Source organism: Strongylocentrotus purpuratus, unplaced genomic scaffold, assembly GCF_000002235.5.
Source record: "Strongylocentrotus purpuratus isolate Spur 01 unplaced genomic scaffold, Spur_5.0 spur5_scaffold_19, whole genome shotgun sequence".
Classification (NCBI taxonomy): Eukaryota; Metazoa; Echinodermata; class Echinoidea; order Camarodonta; family Strongylocentrotidae; genus Strongylocentrotus; species Strongylocentrotus purpuratus.
In genome coordinates this window covers 3428061-3446296 of record NW_022145604.1, presented here as the reverse complement: position 1 = coordinate 3446296, position 18236 = coordinate 3428061, and the positions used below count along the sequence as shown (strand labels likewise).

Below are 18236 nucleotides of genomic sequence, written 5' to 3'. Positions count from 1 at the left end.
TAGTCAAATTCTACACAACTCAAAATTAACCATGCCAGTTTTGTGGCTAAATCATCCTTTCACATTACTAAGTAATTTACCTACGGCTATCTTGCCTGTTAACCTCATAACATTTATATCCCTAACCTTACATGTCATTATTTATACGTGCCTTTACCAACTCACACACATGTACAATCTTATGCACTTGTTTATACATGCTCATGCGAGCAGCCATTTTAAAATGCCCAACCATGTAGCTATTTCAAGCTTTTCATCAAATACAGTTACTAATACACCTTAAATTATCAAAAATTAATAATTATACTATTCTTTAACATCTTACATGTAACTACATGATTGACATTAATTAACACTTACAACATTGGGCCTCGACAGGATTGACTTGATTAATAGTCGGCGGAATCACTGGGTAAATCTTCCCACTTACATGTACAGAAGAATTTGCTGTCCGTAGTGATAAACGCCCCCAACGGCCAAACTAATTTATTACGAAAATGAGGACAAAATTCTGTCCGCAACAGGCGGTTTCTCTGCAAAATTTGTATGATCAAGTTTAAGTCAAAACATTCTTTCACATGATTGGTAATAAGAGCTTCCATTTCTTTTTTTGAGAGGAGGGCGTTTTCAAAACTGGTCTTAACCTTTAAGAATTTTTTTTACTGAAAGTACTACAAATTGTTTTTCGTCATGTAGGTGCTTCACAATTGTGTAGATGATGAGAATTTATTCAGAATTGTTTGATTTATATCGTAACAGGTGGCACATCTCTAGTATGTTTGAGAATGACAGATTCTTCTCACATTTATCTGACCTGGAAAGAGAGATGACATTCAGAACAGAAATGGTGAGCTTATAAATTATACACACATGCACACCATCAGTTATCATAGGCCTTCCTTTAGTAGTATAATTTTATCAAAGTAAATCAGTTATTGTAATGACTTCTTACTTGTACCATTCCATTCTGTATGTAAGTTATTTCAACTTTCCATATTCTCTCTTTTCATGTTTTAAATTTATGTGATAAACAAAATAATGGATTTTCAAAACATATTTCTCAAGCATTGTATTTTTGAGTAAATATAATTTGTCACTTGACCTTGATTTGCAAGTTTTAATGGTACAATGTAAAGTGAAATGATATTGCAAACATGCACAATTCAGTCTTTTTTTATTTTGACAAGGGGCTGCCTGAGGTTGTTTCCATGTTAAGCCATTGTGATTCCTGTATTAAGCTCTTGGCGAGCTCCACGCTTTTCTTCTTACAAGGGGGCTGGATACAGAAATTCAAGTGCAATGATCCCTTCTGAACCCATTGCCTACTGGAACCGGATGGTCCCTGTATTAATCCAATGGGGATAAAAGAAATTGGTAACCAATGGGTTAATATTTAATAACTTGAGGGGTTTAGTGTGAATTCATGTACAGGAAGTTCATCTCAGACTCCAGGAGGGTGTTTCACAAAGCCTTTTTTTCAATGACAAATGACAAACATCAGTGACAAATCTGCTGATAACCAATCAGAAGCAAGGATTTCAGTAGCTTATAACAAAAACTGTAATTTGTCACTGATGACAGGTTTTGTGAAACGCCCCCCTATTATTGTCAGGTCCTGTCAATGAGTATTAAAATAATTTCTTTCTATTTTGTCTTCAGGGGTTGTATTACTCTTACTATAAGACGATGATATCGGCCCCTAGCATGGGACAGGGTCTACTTGCTATCATGCATGATAATGTGACGGAGTATCCCAGCACCATCAACACGCTCAAGAGATTCAATCTCTACCCTGAGGTGAGGAATCATGATTGAATTCATAATTATCATAATCATAGGAACAGGTACTGTCTTAAGTGCCAAAGCCAATAGAACGGTTTACTATCATATTTACATTTAATGCATACTTTTTAGAAAAAGGTTGTTCTTGACAACCTGTTAGCTTTCCCAAGGCTTACCTGGCATAGCAACAAGTAATGTATGCAGACTGGATTCAAAGTATTGTAATTCATTCATTATTAAACGGTTAATGGAATAACTCAATATTGGGATCCAAGGAAAGAAATATCCATACATTTGAGTATTTGGGTAAAGCGGTTTTATTGAATCACCAGTATGTTTTAGTTTTTTTTTAAACTACTACCAGTAACTTAGCTTTGATTAAGTTGCAGCATTATGAACAACTAAAGATCATAGATGTAGTGCTCTGTATATTCCTACTTGGTTGCATCTATGTATGATAATAGTTGGGATATGTGTATCTAATTTATCAACATATTTCCATTGGCCTTAAAAACTAGATGTATCCCTTGTATTAGTAGGCTACATGTACATGTATGTAGCCAAATATTTTCAAGGTTGACAAGAAATACATTGATTCCTACATCTGGGACGGGACAGATACATGTACTGTAACTATAGATAGAATCTTTTGTCTGGTACAGTAAAACATTTTTTCACCAAGATAAGAATATTTTTCTTTATTTGAATATTTCCAGCTTGGTTCAGGCATATTCTCACATTTTTGCGCAATCTGAGATGCCTAAATTCTTAACTGAAGCTCTGCTTGTACAAGTGATTTGATGTGTTTTTTTCCTGTCAGGTTGTATTAGCAGCTGGTTTTAGATTCTATGATGGAGTCACAAAACTCCTGGATATCAAGACTAAGGATTGTTACACAGTAAACAGAGGAAGAGGTCTCAGTCCAGTACTTAATTGTGAAGGTAAGATGGGGATTTTTTTTGTTTTTAAATAAATATTTAAAAAATATATAAATGTATGTAGAGTCAGTCAAGTGGTTTCATAACTTGACTAGGAATGCAGAGGTCATGGGTTGTAGCCCTAGCATGGCACATGTATACATTGCTCCTCTTCTTCCAGGGGAGAAGAATAAGAGGAGAAGGGGAGAAGAACAAAGAATAAGATCAACTTTAAGTTGGACGTAACTATGGCAGGCCTTTCATGCCACTATTTTCTCTCATTATTTGGTTTCTCAAGGGCAGACCAATGGTGGTCACAAATCTACAGAATTTACATTTTTTTATCGTTCATCATTGAAGGAAAGGTATTATCTAAAGATCAATGGAGAGATAAATGGAGAGAGCAACCAGTGGCATGAATGGCCTACCATAGTTGAGTCCAACTTCAAGTTGATCTTAGTCTTTGTGAAACACCCCCTGGTATTATAAGTCATTGTGGTTTGATAAGCATGTGATTCTTTGATAAGGGCAACTGGCTGGAATGCTTCCTAGAGGAGTGGAAAATATACATTTAATTTGCAGAATTGTAATTAGGAATCCAGTGACCAGGGTAACAATATTTTGCGTTGAGAATGGATTGATTAAAGCCCCACTGCTCTAGTTATAGCTACTTGCGCCCTCTATACATACAGTCAACAAGGCATAAGCGGTACCCGTTGATCCCCCACGATGCCCTTTTTCTTACGTTAATTGAGAGCTGATTTGATGAGAATACCACCTGCCAGTTACCATGCAGGGAGGTCTAGTTCCTCCTGGCCAAACTAGTGCAGAGAGGCTTTAATGCATCAGGATTCCTGTAATACATGTACTTTATCCTTCATTTTGTCCTATTTTAATTCTCAGGAATGGGAGATCCAGCTTATTACTATGTGAATTGGATCTTCATTGAGAACGGCTTCTTGGTGTCTCTCTTATTCATCTTTGCTACATACCTCAGTGAAAGCCTTCTTGGTGGTCTAATAACTGTAGCTGCTTTCTTCTATAACCATGGAGAGGTAGGAATGTTTTTTTCATTTATTCAAGCCTGATCATTACCCAATTTAAATCTGTTTCCCGATAAAAAATAAAAAAAATCCTGATTTTTTTTTTCAGCTTTAATTTTTTTTTTTTTTTTACTTCCAGATTTTTCCTGATTTTCCCCCAATTTTGAGTTAGATGTAACTTTCATACAGGGCTTGATATGAAATCTCCCCCCTTGTTATCTGTAGTCCTTAACCATTTGAATATGTTATATATTTGCATGTGTCATATGTAGCTTTCTTGGGGTGATTTTTATGCTTTTTAACAATGTAATGTGCAGTATTCATGTATTTAAATTATTTTATTTGTTTTTTTTAAATGTAGATGTTGCTCTTCAAACTTGTAAGATTATCTGCACCACAAACTGTCCATATTACTTATGAGTCAAGATGATTCCTTGTAAATAATTTCTGTGCCAGTTTGTTGTTTCCTTTCGGCATTGATTATCCGGTTCCAGTAGTGGGTTTATCTGCTTTTTGCAACTCACAGAGGGGGTTTATATATTAGTTTACTTATCAACTGATTACAATTGCACTTGTTATTTTTATTTACAACAGTGTACACGAGTGCAGTGGACCCCTCCGTTGAGAGAGAGCTTTGCATACCCTGTCTTTGTTCTTCAGATGCTCTTGGTTACCCATGTCCTCAGGTCAGTCAGTCAGGATGATGAAACTTCCTTTGTTAAAGGAGTTTATTTTCCACAAAAATCATCTTTTTTGGTGCCATAAGTGCGATATCTGTGTGTAGAATGATACAAGTTACCACCTTCTGGCTCCAAACAGATGAAATTTTTATTAGCGTCAGATATTTGTAGTGGGTTGAGCATAGAAAATCAATATGAAACATGTTCAATTTCATATGTTGTCCTTGAAAAATATGTTTGATTATTTCTGCATGGCTACCCTTTTATCAAATGACATTGTACTGATTTTCTATAGAATCACCTTATTTGTGTGTTTTATTGTTGATTTACTCTATTACCAATTTGTAATTCTTGATTGTATATCATTATCTGTACATTAATGAATTTCTTTTTCAAAATAAGGTTCATTTTTCCTTATGTGGTGTTATCTTTTAAATCTATTGATGCCCCTGGGTATCTTTGCAGAGAAATGGCAATGTAAGCGCATTATTGTTGTTCTTATTTCCAGGATTTCCAAGCCAATGTGGTATCACAGTGTAGCAATCGGTGCAGGTGTGGTTGCCTTCATGCTGCCATGGCAGTTTGCTCAGTTCGCTCTACTGACACAGGTAAGCGTCTGTTTTTCCGGTATATGTGTAGATATGTTTCCATTTTGCGTGTGTTTTCTGTTTTCTATATTGTATATAATCTGTATCTGATGTGTTTTTTATGGATTTGATTTGAATTGAAATCAAACTTGAAAGTTGAAACTTAATGATTTGATGTTTGACATTGAATCATTTTGTTGTTGTTGGTGTTTGGATATCATGAAAATGATTGTCTTCGTATTTATGTTTTCTGTCATGTCAGTTTTGCTCAGTTTGCTGTACGCTCTTGATTAGAATATTTGCACCTGTTCATATCATTGAATGTTCAGTAGATTGCACACTGAGAGACCTTTAACCTTTTATTCAGTTAATGTTTGTTCTTTTTTCAATTGGATGTGACTGTAATTGCCTCTATGTTTTCATGTTAGTTTTGCTCTGTTTGATCTCAGATCAGGGTAAAGTTATTTGCACCTGTTTTCCTCATTGAATGTTCAATGGATTGCCCTCTGAGTGACCTATGACCTTTTACCCTTCTGAGTCACTTTGTTCTTGTTATAAGGATGTCATGACAATAATTGCCTTCATGCTGTCATGCCAGTTTTGCTCAGTCTACTGCGCTAATAGAAGCACCTGTTTCGTACATCCTATGTTCAGTGAATTGCACTTAGAGTGACCCTTGGCTTTTAACCTGTGTGTCTTGCTTCTGGAGCTATTTGGATAAATGCAGTTGACAACATCAGTTGAATGTCTAGACCATTCCTACGGATGAATGCGTTTACTTGCAGTTTCTTTCAGTATGTCTATGTACATCTCTCTTTCTCTCTCTCTCTCTCTCTCTCTCGCCCTCTCTCTCTCTCTCTCGCTCTCGCTCTCGCTCTCTCTCTCTCTCGCTCTATCTCCTGCTTTTACCTGTCAAAATTTATTTTCACCTCTGTAGACATTAGCTCTCACTTCTATTGCCCCTGACCTTTTTATGTCACTGTCACTATATTTATTTCTCCATCTCTTGCTTTCCTCAGCAATTCTTCAGCGGTATTAAGCATTGATGTAACTCCTCATTCCATTATTTCATGTGAATCAATCTGTGTCGAGATTATGAATCAATTTTCAAAAATATGTTGCTATTGTTTGTTGTGTGTGAGTAATTTTTTTTTTTTTAAATCATTTTTAATTTGTAGTTTTAAAAGGGATGGGAAGGTGTTATTAATTATGTTTAGGGGCTGATATGTACATTGTACAAGTACATTTAGCAGGATTGTATCAAGTTTGGAAATATTACTAACATATTAATGTTTTCCTGTCATGAACTTGGCTATTGCACTGACTTTTCAAATGGGAAGCAAACACTAGCTGTCACAAAGTCTAAATGGCTCTAGACCTATAACAATGTAACATGGGCAGTCGTTTAGCATCACATCTATTTATCAACGCTACACGCACACCTCAGCTTAGCGGTGATCAGGGCATGAATTTAGCCGGAGTTGGCACCTTAATGGGCTCCCCACTGTGAGGTTAATCTAATTTGTAGTCCCACCTATGTCATTGTATGTTTGCTCGTAACCTGATTTTTGGGTCACCCTTTGTTTTCCTCTACCCAGACCCTGGCTGTGTTCGCTACCTACATGCTGGGTTTCGCAGGCTCCAGCAAGGTCAGATGCATTCTTCAGGGGCAAAGTGTAAGTCAATGCCTCGCTCAAGTACGGTGTGTGATATGAAACATACAAACAATAATACATACTACCACGTGAGGCAATATGTAGTAGTATGTGGTTATTTTACCTGACTGCTAAGAAAGCATAAATGCTTGTTAGTTAGCAACCAGAAGACCGACGGCTTTAGGTCCTCGAAGGGGCCTGGTAATGAGAATTAATGCCTTACCAAAGGGCACTTATGTGCTTTGCTGTACTACGTTGTTGTTAGGCCCTGTAGGCAAGCTCTAAAGTACTAGGAAATTAAGAGCAAAATCTTGAAAAACATGACACCCCCAATCTTTGTTAACCCCTGCACATGCACACATTAAATCAACTTTCTCAAGGTCTTTTTTTTATACACATATATATTCTAGGTTGATACTTGAAAAAACATATTGTTGATATCATTATTGGTACTACAAAAGTTTAACAACTTTTTTCTCTGTATCTATGTCTCTTAATCATCCAGATTGTGTGCTCTATATTTTTCAAGAGAATTATTTGTACTCAGAGAATTTGCTGATGATTTTGTCTTGAAGTAGTGGTTTATAATCATTAAACCATATCTCAATTTCTCCTTTAGCTTGGCCTATTTGTGAGTTACATAATGCTTTTTGGTAATGAAATGCTATTTGTGAGTTAGAACTAGAAATAAGACTATATGTATACACACAGAATTTGCTGATGATTTTGTATAGAAGTGATTGATAACGATTGATTCTAATCTCAATTTTTCTCATTTAGCTTGGCTTATTTGTGAGTTACATCATGCTGTTTGGTAATGAAATGTTACTTACTTCATTCTTTGCTGCCTGTCTTCTCACTGTCTGGGTAAGTAGTTCAGGGTTTTTTTCCTTTAAAATCATCGATTAGATTTCACTCTCATTTATTAATTAATTAATCCATTTTATTTAAGCAGGGTTGCCTCTTCAGTCTTCAGGTAGCAAACTGCTGTCCCTGAGGGCCCTGCACAATAAAAACAATGTATATAAAATATTTATAGACTAAATGAGTTCAAATTGAGCACATAAATATCCTAAAAAACAAAGGTTAAGAAAACAAAGATAAATAACATAAGAAGAAATATGAATACAATATTGTAAGGTGTAAGTTAACTAATTATAAACATATGGTATGATCAAAACATCCAACTGATAAATTATTCAATTGTCCAATACTGATTACTTTCGTTGAAAGAAAAAGAGGTAAGAAATAGAAAACTATAGCATTGATGAACTTGGAAGGTACTAGACATATTTAAAAATATGTGTGGAGAAATAGCTTGAAAGATTATTCCTAGTGAAAATTGAATATAATCATTCAATTTTCTGTAAATATTTAGAGATTTGATTTTTGGTTAATGCATTATTTTTCTCAAAACAGCTTATTCTTTTTATGGAACCTGTATTGGAGAAACTGCAACATAGGATCATTATTTGGGTGAGTACAGTGCATGAACCCAATGCAAGGGTGTCCTTAGCTTTTTGATTAATTCTTATATCATTGATCAAAATTTTCAGTTATATTGTGACAAAGATTGTCACAAAAACAAGACAATATGGTAGCTTTGTTAAAAAATTGTATTGTACCTGGTTAATGGTAACTTTGAGATCTCAGAAGGAAAGATGAAAAATTTTACATTTGATTCAACCATCAGCATTCTAGCTTGCTTCAATTTGAAATCAATTGCATTTTATTGTCCAGCAGGAATTTGCTTTGCCCACAATAACATGTGAATATATAAATAACCTGACAAGATGTTTTTCATTAAATATAATAACACAATGTGTAATTGTAAAAGCTTAAATCAAAATATTGTATGTTCGAATAGTGTCTAGCGTAAATTTATCAATGCATTTCAAACAGATAACTTGTAAAAAAGAATAACAATTTTGTTTTATTATGTTGCTTATTTTCTTCATTTTATGATTTTATTTTTCAGATATGTCAGCTATGCCTTCTGTTTGGTGGGACCTTAGTGGTGAAGCTAGTCCTCTCCACTTGTCTAAGCATAGAAGACGATGTAAGGTTCATCAGATTTTTTAATGTCTGTTAAGGGAGCTTTGTTAGGGAAATGTAGTGGCATGAAAAAACATGTCCAGAAATGGAGAGTGCATAATAGTTTCTTTTTTGACATATCTGAAGGAAAATTTAGCTTACATTAAGCCTCATCAAGATGGTACATGCATATGCCGGCTCCATATCATAACGTTGGGTTCTAACTTTTGTGTGATGAAATTATGATTTTAACCAATGCAGTTTGCGTTCTGGACCCATCTTTTAAATGCCACAACATTTATTTAAGGCATGAGTGTGTTGATTGATCTCATATTTAAGTGTGTTTTTGTAATATCTTTTTATATGTGTCTTTTCTTTTGGGTGTGTGTGTGTGTGTCTGTTTGAAAAACCAGATTTGTTATAATTTCCTCCTTTTTTAGATTTTTTTCTTCTTTAGGCTCACTTTGCTAACCTTTCTGTTTAGATCAAAGTGCTCTGAATACAAAGTCTTTCAAACTATGCTCTGAAAATGTGCTTCATCTTATGGTTTCAAAAAATTATGATATGATTTTTAGATTGAATTGCCTTTTATAATTAGCCAACTTTTCCTTTTTTCTTGTTTAGGCTCATATTGCCAACTTGGTCAGGTCTAAGTTCTCAAGATACAGAGTAGTTCATACTGTGCTCTGAATGATGATATGATTTTTAGATTGCACTGTCTATAATAAATGGCCATCTTTTACTTTGTTTCTTGTTTAGGCTCATATTGCCAATCTGTTCAGGTCTAAGTTCTCAGGATACAAAGACTTCCATACCATGCTCTATACATGTGCTGCAGAGTTTGACTTCATGCAAACAGAGGTAAGCAATCGTTCATTCAAGCATCATCGGTGTGTTGGCTCAGTCAGTAGAGCGTCCGCCTCACAACCGGGAGGTCATGGGTTTGAACCCGGCCGACGTTAAAAGATGGGAGTTGCTGCTACCTTGTTTGGCGTTCAACAATAAGGGATAGAGCACATTGATCTGGCGTGGAACAGTGGCTGCCGGGCTCTCGATCAATTGGGCAAAAAGAATTTCCATTTTTGATTTAACTTAATAAAATTTAGAGTTGACTTTAAAAGATTATCATTATTATTAATACATCAGAGGTTTTGACTTCAATGGAAAGTGATTGTATAACACATGCTCTGGCAATGATTGCTCCATGTTCAATAAACCAATGTAACAGCAATCCAGGACCTTACACTGCATGATGCTTTATCCTAACCTAACCTTTAAAATAAAACAATCAGAACTTTAGCCCCATCTATCAATATTTTTGATGAAATGAAACCGGGAACAAATGCCAGACAAGATTTATGATTATAGATTGACACATGTTTTGGATTGAATTTTAATCTTGTCAAACATAGCAAAAACTCTTCTTCAGTGATTCTAAAGTCAGATATTATATTATCTTTACAATGCTGCTTTATATTCACAACATGGAAAATTCACTGAAGATTCGTTAAACATTTCTAATTCTAATTAAAAAAAAGAAATATTGATTGAATATTTACATTTGTATGTCAAGCTGTACAGTAGAACATGTGGTTGAAATATTGGATAAAATCATTCAATATTTTTCTTAGCTTTAATGTATAATTATATATGATTTTCATCACTTTGCTTTGCAGACGGTCATCAAATTCCTGAAGACATTTCTCCTGCCTAGTTCAGCAATAGCAATACTGGTTACAATAATTCATGTAAGTATTTTCTGCATGCAACAAATTAATCTTTTCAATCGCAATGTGTTTTGAAGTTATCAAGGGAGACCGAATGCATGGGTGTATCAGTTTCCTCAGTTATTTTAAGATTCTTAACATGATAGTTAATGTTTAGTAGCCCCTACATTTTTTTAAATTTTTGGTTGTTGCATGTACATGTATTTCTGAAGGAAATATTTCGTCAGTGTTCTCACATGTATTTCTGAATGCATCGTTTCATCAAATTCATATTGTACCTTTCATGTGAGGTCTTATAATGTGTGATCATTTTGAAATAGTAAACAAAATATATGTAGGTAATGGGAATTTACTGCAAGGTATGCATTACAAAAAAATGTGCATATTTGCATTCAAGAGATCTTTGTCTTGCCACTTCATTTGTAAATTCTTGCTTGTAAACCTCAATATATTTATTAATTTCTCTTGAATAAGTACCCCAAAACATGTTTTGTTGCTGTCCCAGTGCCTACAATTTTTTCTTTATATAAATAATTATATCGCCATCAACCCATTGGTAATAATGGTTCAAATTTATTTTTATTTTTTTAAAACAGCTATTCAGGGTATTCTTACAGCCAAAGACGGAGGAGACTCACAAACACAAAAATGGAAGCAGCAGGGAACATGTAACCGAGAGGAATGATGATGTTCATGCCAAAGACGAACTGTGAGTCCCATTTTATGCACTTAGCAAAGGAATGATACCTTGTACACTGTAGCTTCAGTTTTACTTGTGACTTGTTAGCTTTATAAATGATATTCAGTTTTTAACTCTAGACAACAAAAAAATGTGTTCTTGAGAAGAGAGACTGATAGACAGATAGACAGGAAATAAAGTGAAACCTTACTGTATAAATTACTGCCTCTAGAATGCATGAAGGGAAAATGATGGTGCACATAAATATGTTTTCTTATCTGAATGTCCTTTCCTGCATAATTTAACGTAATTGTTGTGATGGAAGCATATTGTACGTATCTTATCCACATTTTTATCAGTTGATAACTTGATACCTAATGTTGCCTTTGTTTGGAATAGCACAATATATAGGGGGGGGGGGGGAATGGTGAAAAGTTATAAGGAAACAAAATCTGACTGTTTGCAACTACGTTCCTTTTACAGTACACTGGGATTTGTGAAGATTGTGACGTGCATTTTGACAAAAATGTTCTGAGGCATCTAATGCCTTACATCTTAATAGGCCTTTAGGAAAGCTTTATTTCATGTAAATCCAGCAGACTTTGATTCTAACGCTTTCTTCTCTTTCTTCACAGAGAGATCAGGCAGCTTCCTAGTGCAGAGGTGAGATTATTTTTAACATGAATACCAAATTTAGAAATTTGTCTTCTATTATACTTTCTTATGATAAAAAAACCTCATAAACAGTTTATTAAGGTAAAATGTAGTTTGCTAATTCCAGACAACAGTTACATGAACATGTACATTTACATGTACTTCCAGAGCAAAGTGTACTGCATTGCTGTATAGTAGTTCCCCAAACATGGATTCAGTACTTTTGCAGAAACAGTATACTAATACAATTGTAATAATACAGCAAAATTCAGGAAATACAATTTCAAGACTACAAACAGGTTTTTCGACACATGCTCTAGCAAAAACTGCTCTGAGGTCAATTTTCTACTTGTACAAATTTCAAACCACTAACTGCACCCCTGGATCGAATACAATACCTACTTTTAGCCCTAACCCCAACCTAACTTACAACACAATTGCAACTGTAACCCTAAGTGTAGTCTGTGACAAGGTAATGCGCAGGGCATGTGTCTGGTTACCTATGATACCAAATGTTTTAAAAGCTCCATCTTCTTTTCCATATTGTGCAGTTGGTTTACCATCTGTTGCAGCTGTTGGCTTTCCTGGTGATGGCAGTACTTGTCATGAGACTGAAAGTCTTCTTCTCACCTCATCTTTGTCTTATCTCAAGCATGCTGGCATCAAAACAGGTTGGTCAATACTTTAAGATTTTATTACTACATCAGATATTACTACTACCTAAAACCTCCTTACATGAAGGACACTTACTACCCCTAATCCCCTCCTTGGTTAGCTCTCCTAGTAATGACAGTAACTGTCATGAGGCTAAAAGTCTTCTTCTCACCACACCTATGTCTTATCTCTAGCATGCTGGTATCATGACAAGTAGTTCAATACTTTATGAGTACCACATTGCACCCAACAGGTTAATACCCTCTTGATAAACCCCTACATGAAGGATCATTCCCCCTTTCTCTTTGTTAGCTTTTGTAGCGATGGTAGTACCGGTCATGAAGTTGAATCAAGACAAGTAGGCCAATAATTTATGATTGTATCAGAACAACTGTCACTGGACAATTACCCTCTAGAAAAACCTGCTGGAATAGCATTATATATTACTGTTCATTATGCACGTGGAATGAAATTACTCTCTGATTTAGCAGAAGAATTTTGTATGGTCTTTTCAGTTCATCACATGCCAAGATTATTTGTTCTTAGTATGTCAAGAGAAGTGTGTTTTCATCTGCATGTTTCTCTTATCAGGGTATCCCCGATTATTTGTAGAGTAGGGAGGGGGAAGGGTTCAGATCATATTTTTTGGACCAGTTAGCAAGAAAAATAATCCAAAAGAGAGTGAGAGAATAAAGAAGGATGATAATTCTTGCAATTTTATGAATACAGTACTGTATTTTTAAAAATGCAGAAATAATTTTGTTTGAATTGACATCAATCCATAATTCTCCTGGCCCTCATTCTCTTCTTTTTTTTTTTCCTCACTGCACTCTGTAAATTAATTAATTTATCTTGTTGATCCATCAGATATTTAAGTTCTTCAGATCAGACATGCATCACCAAGCTGCAATATTCATCTTACTTGCAATGATGTCCGTCCAGGGCTTTCTGAATCTTCAGCATCAACGGAGCATACAGGGAGACTTCTCTAATCCACCACAAGAAGAACTGCTTGAGTGGATTATGCAAAACACATCAAAAGGTATTATGATGGGGTGTTGGGTGTCCGGACACTTAACAAACATAAAGACTTCTCTTTTGCCTTTTGGAGTAAATGGAAAATGTTTATCAAATAGCACTATTACCATCATGAATATTTGTCGTTTATAATATAATATAATATTTATGAAATATTGCTTTTAAACTTCAAATTATTGATTTAAACAACATCTGGGTATACCTGTCTTTTTTTTATAAACAGACAATGAGAACTACAAAGAAAACTACAAAGTACTAGAATAGCTTCAAACAATGGTATTCTGATGCTTTTTGTCTTCCACTCATCAGTTACCGTAAACACAAGAATGAATAGAAAACCAAGATCTATTGTTATAAATAGAAGATAGAGAGAGCAGAGAATATGAAAATCTACCTGATTGAACAACAGAACTCATGCTTTTTTCCCTCTCACAAATGTCTTTCAGATGCGGTGTTTGCAGGACCAATGCCTACCATGGCTTCTATCAAACTATCAACAGGGAGGAGGATAGTCAATCATCCACATTATGAAGATGCTGGACTAAGGTATGTACGAGTCTTAAAATGCACTTCTCATTACCCTTTTTAAGATACCTTTTTCCCACTTCTGTTTTGGCTTAACTGGAGTATACCCCACATAGCTTCAGCATTATGACATAACTGCCAACCATTCATTAAGGTTAGGGTTAGGGGTTGGGTTGGGGTTAGTGATAGGGTTACTTGTGGGGATGGGTATTTGCAGTTGTTCCTAATTTTTCATCCAGAAGAACATATGTATTCTAGAATTTGTATGAAAACCTCTTTAGAAAAGATTTCTGCAATGTTTTATTGAATTGCCACTTGTCTCTACTCATATAAAGTTAAATAATTGTCTACGACTTGTATAGAAATGCCGCTTTTGTTGAGTTTTCCAAGTGCTGCTTGTTTTACGCACAAAAAGTCCTGTGTTTAACTGTCATGATAATAGACCCTACATCTACATAACTGTACATATAGTTATCTTCTTATTCTTATATTATATCAGTAAATTTTAATACAGGATCACCCAGTTTTCCTAGTCGGTGAGTTAAATGGTTGCTCGCTCATGAAGAATTTTTTCTTTCTCCTTATGAACAGAGCAAGGACCAAGTTAGTATATGCCATGTACAGTCGCAAACCAGGCAAGGAAGTTCATGAGGGTTACAAGTCTCTCGGAGCACAGTATGCCATCCTTGAGAGATCCTGGTGCTCCCGCAGATCCAAGTGAGTTCTCTATATGACATCCTTTGAAATGTACCAATCGCCTACAAAAATAATTTGTGTATAACTCAGGGATGCCAGTTTTTTAATTCAGGCCCTGGCAATTTATTTTCAGGCCATATTTTAGGCTTTTTTGTGTACAAAATAGCTAATTTTTTTCTACATTGCTTCTCTCCACCCAAGTGTTTAATGGTAACCCTGTAGGATGCAAAAGTCAGGATTGCGAGTGTGTGTAAAATGCTTCAAAGGGAGTGGAGAATGTGTAGTAGACATGTTATGCCTGCAAGCCTGAATTCGATGAATGGGGTAATAATAGTTGTGAAAAGTGCTTTAGAGACATCATAGATGTACATGTTTTGAGCACTATAAAAGCCAAGAATAAAAATAATTGTTATTCTTTTGTAGGTTTGGGTGCAGCATGCCAGAGATATGGGACATTGAGGATCCGACAAATGCGTTTAAGAGACCCTTATGCTTGCGGATTGAAGAAAGATCTACACCCTACTTCTCACCGGTGTTCACCAATGGAGTGTACACAGTTCTCAGAGTCTGATGCAGTAATTCTAACTTGAGAATATGTTGCTAGAGAATTGAAGAAGGCAATCAGGGTTTCATAAAGTGCTGAAGAGAGAGAGACCAATGTGCTTGTGGATTGAAGAAAGATATGTTCCAGCGGTGTTCACAAATGGAGTTTACACAATTCTCAAAAGTCTGACAGGCTTTCAAATTAACATTTGGAATTCAGGAAGGTGCTACTCTACAGGTATATTAACCAGTGATCACAATTGGAGTCTATACCTTGCGAAATGGTTGATAAATTGGTGACGAGAGACCATCGTGCTTGCAGATGGAAGAAAGATCCACACCCTATTTTTCACCAGTGTCTACGAATGAAGTGCACACAGTTACCAAAGTCTGAGCAAATGCTGGCAAGAGAACATCGTAGTTGAGAATTGAGACAGGTTCCACACCATACTTTACACCGGTGTCTACAAATGAAGTGCACACAGTTTGATCAAATGCTGACAAAAGAACATCGTACTTGAGAATTGAGAAAGGCACAACACCGTACTTTACACCAGTTTGTGTGGAGTGCTGAAAGCCTTCTAAAGTTATGCTTTGAGATTGAGCATTACAAGACATTTAACTTTCCACCTCTTGTTCAGTAATAATGGAACCTTACCATTTTGAGTTTGGTCATCACATTTGTTGATTATGAAATAGTATCTTATAGCCAAATGCAAAAGTTCTAAATTTTCCCCAGGAGAAGTACACCCTTCCAATTTTAATCGTCACATTTTGAACTGTATTTATATGTACTACAGGCCAATAGCTTTCCAGAAAAAGAAACTCCATTTGAGGTTAAGTCATCCATTTGTTCAACTTCTCGAACATTGTTATTATTTTGCTTATTTATTTGTCTTCCCTTTGTTTCTCAGCAGTATATATACAATGATCAGGAAAATTCAAGGTATTTTGTTTTTTCTGCGTTAAGCTAGGAGAGCACCCACACATATACTATAACACAGAGTTAATGCCCTTCTGGCTCTATACAGACAATTTCTTGATTGTAAATTGTACATTTCTTGACTGAAAATGCAGGGTGATTAACAATTTTGAAACTTGCAACGAAGAGGCTGAAAGTAGTTGGAATTTGTTTCAAGTACTCTGTAAATGTTTTAACCAGTTTTCTGTGATTGACAGGAGATATTTCCTGTACTAGAATTTTAACAGACAATTTCTTGATTGTAAATTGTAAATTTCTTGACTGAAAATGCAGGGTGATTAACAATTTAAAACTTGCAACGAAGAGGCTGAAAATAGTTTAAATTTGTTTCAAATACTTGGTAAATGTTTTCTAACCAGTTTTCTGTCGTTTACTGTACTAAAATTTTAGTGACATACTTTTACATTGTAACAAAGAGCCTTTTGTATCCTTTGTATTTCCTTCTTGCCTTGGTATATTCACCTTGAATGTTTGCAATGTTTCATCATCTCGTGAGAACTAGAAAGACCCAAATCAACTTAATTTGGGAGTCTGAGAAAATAGTCAGCAGCAAAGGTATGATGTGAGATTGTAACTATCCAGTTTAAAATACCTTTACAAATGTACTTGCATGTAAATTTAAATGTTTCAAGTTTCAAGTTTATTTATTTCACTTTATCAAAGATAACATAATTGAACATAATGAACAATGGTAAATATTATAACTAAACATACAATATAGAAAACATAATATACATGATAATAGCTATAGCAGAGACTACCGTCATATAAATCAATCAATAAAGTGGGGGAATCTACTAAAAAGCAAAGCTTGTATTATGTAGATCCCAGTTCATAGGTTTATGTATATATAAGGGTATCTGAATTAACATATTTACAAAAGCATATGACTACAGGAGGGTTATCTTTAAGTGACACATTTTACTAAACATATTGTAAACAATTGAAAAAAGGAAGAGTTCTGTGCTTTCCTCAGCATAAACAAATTTATATATACATTAAATAAAATGATCAGTGCTTATTTTAGCCCCTCCGTCGCAATTAATAGAAGATTTTTACCCATATGTTAAAATTATACTTCAATTGATGTAAAATAGAAATTGTTAACATGAATAAGGCAAGCATGATTCTCATTGTTTCAAAAACTGAGTCTTGTTATCATAAAAACTGTTAACAAATAAAAGCAATACTTATGCATGCAGGAGGTATTTTTCCAATACATGCAGGATTTGTGTGTGCAACAAAAGAAGCAATGATTATGGAAACAAGGTACTGTTTGTTCTAGTTGCAGGAATATACACATCAAGCCTACCAGGGCAATAACATGAATATACATGTACAACATATATTATTCCAAGACAGAATATTACCCACCAAATGTAGTAAAAATACAGATGAAAGGTGTATTAGATCTATGAATTTATCTACATATATTTAATGAAAAGTGCTTGTAAAGTTACTGATGACTCCATTTCTTTTTACCAAGATATTGGCCATGTTGATGAATCAGTTTCATAAACTTATGTTTAAATTAATTCAAAGTTTCAATCCAATTCTTTAAATGGTGCAGATATACAATAAACCATTGTAATAAAACAAATATTTGTCTGTTTTTTTATATAGTGTATAAAGATGTCAATAGAACAATCAGAAGGAGGGTGAAAGAAATTGTAAAGCGAGAGAGTAAAATAAGGAAGAAATAGTGAGAGAGAAAGAGAGAGAGAGAGAGAGAGGGAGAGAAACTTGAAGAGAGAGACAGACAGAAAGAAAGAGATAGAACATTGAAGAGAGAGAGAGAGAGACAAAGACAGAGAAGAGAGGGCTAGAGAGCGAGGGGAGAAATAAAATGAGAGAGAGAGAAAGAGAACTTGGCTCGAGCAATTGCGTATCCAGAAATTGCAAACCGTAGCCTCCCCCGCCTCCTAAGGGAAATGTTTGTCTGTGTGTGTGGGGAGGGTGGGTAGGGTCAACGTACCTGATTAGCCCCCATATGTTGTAGGTCCATTCATGCTGTCATGCTTTTGTCCAGCACCTGCGAAA

General features: G+C 35.1%; 1 protein-coding gene across 1 annotated transcript in view; it reads left to right on the top strand.

The window, feature by feature from the left end:
• LOC115918089 (probable C-mannosyltransferase DPY19L1) overlaps nt 1–16154 on the top strand; it is a 36241-nt gene extending 20087 nt beyond the window's left edge. Inside the window, exons 3-22 of the mRNA XM_030990765.1 lie at nt 760–847; nt 1660–1797; nt 2603–2723; nt 3603–3754; nt 4337–4428; nt 4931–5030; nt 6608–6685; nt 7284–7334; nt 7445–7531; nt 8084–8140; nt 8643–8723; nt 9458–9559; nt 10375–10446; nt 11022–11134; nt 11740–11767; nt 12310–12429; nt 13280–13454; nt 13897–13996; nt 14567–14692; nt 15095–16154. Of these exons, the coding sequence (XP_030846625.1) occupies nt 760–847; nt 1660–1797; nt 2603–2723; nt 3603–3754; nt 4337–4428; nt 4931–5030; nt 6608–6685; nt 7284–7334; nt 7445–7531; nt 8084–8140; nt 8643–8723; nt 9458–9559; nt 10375–10446; nt 11022–11134; nt 11740–11767; nt 12310–12429; nt 13280–13454; nt 13897–13996; nt 14567–14692; nt 15095–15242 (2029 nt within the window). The 3' untranslated portion in view covers nt 15243–16154. The remainder of the gene's footprint in view (nt 1–759; nt 848–1659; nt 1798–2602; nt 2724–3602; nt 3755–4336; nt 4429–4930; nt 5031–6607; nt 6686–7283; nt 7335–7444; nt 7532–8083; nt 8141–8642; nt 8724–9457; nt 9560–10374; nt 10447–11021; nt 11135–11739; nt 11768–12309; nt 12430–13279; nt 13455–13896; nt 13997–14566; nt 14693–15094) is intronic.
• Nucleotides 16155–18236: the final 2082 nt, after the last annotated feature.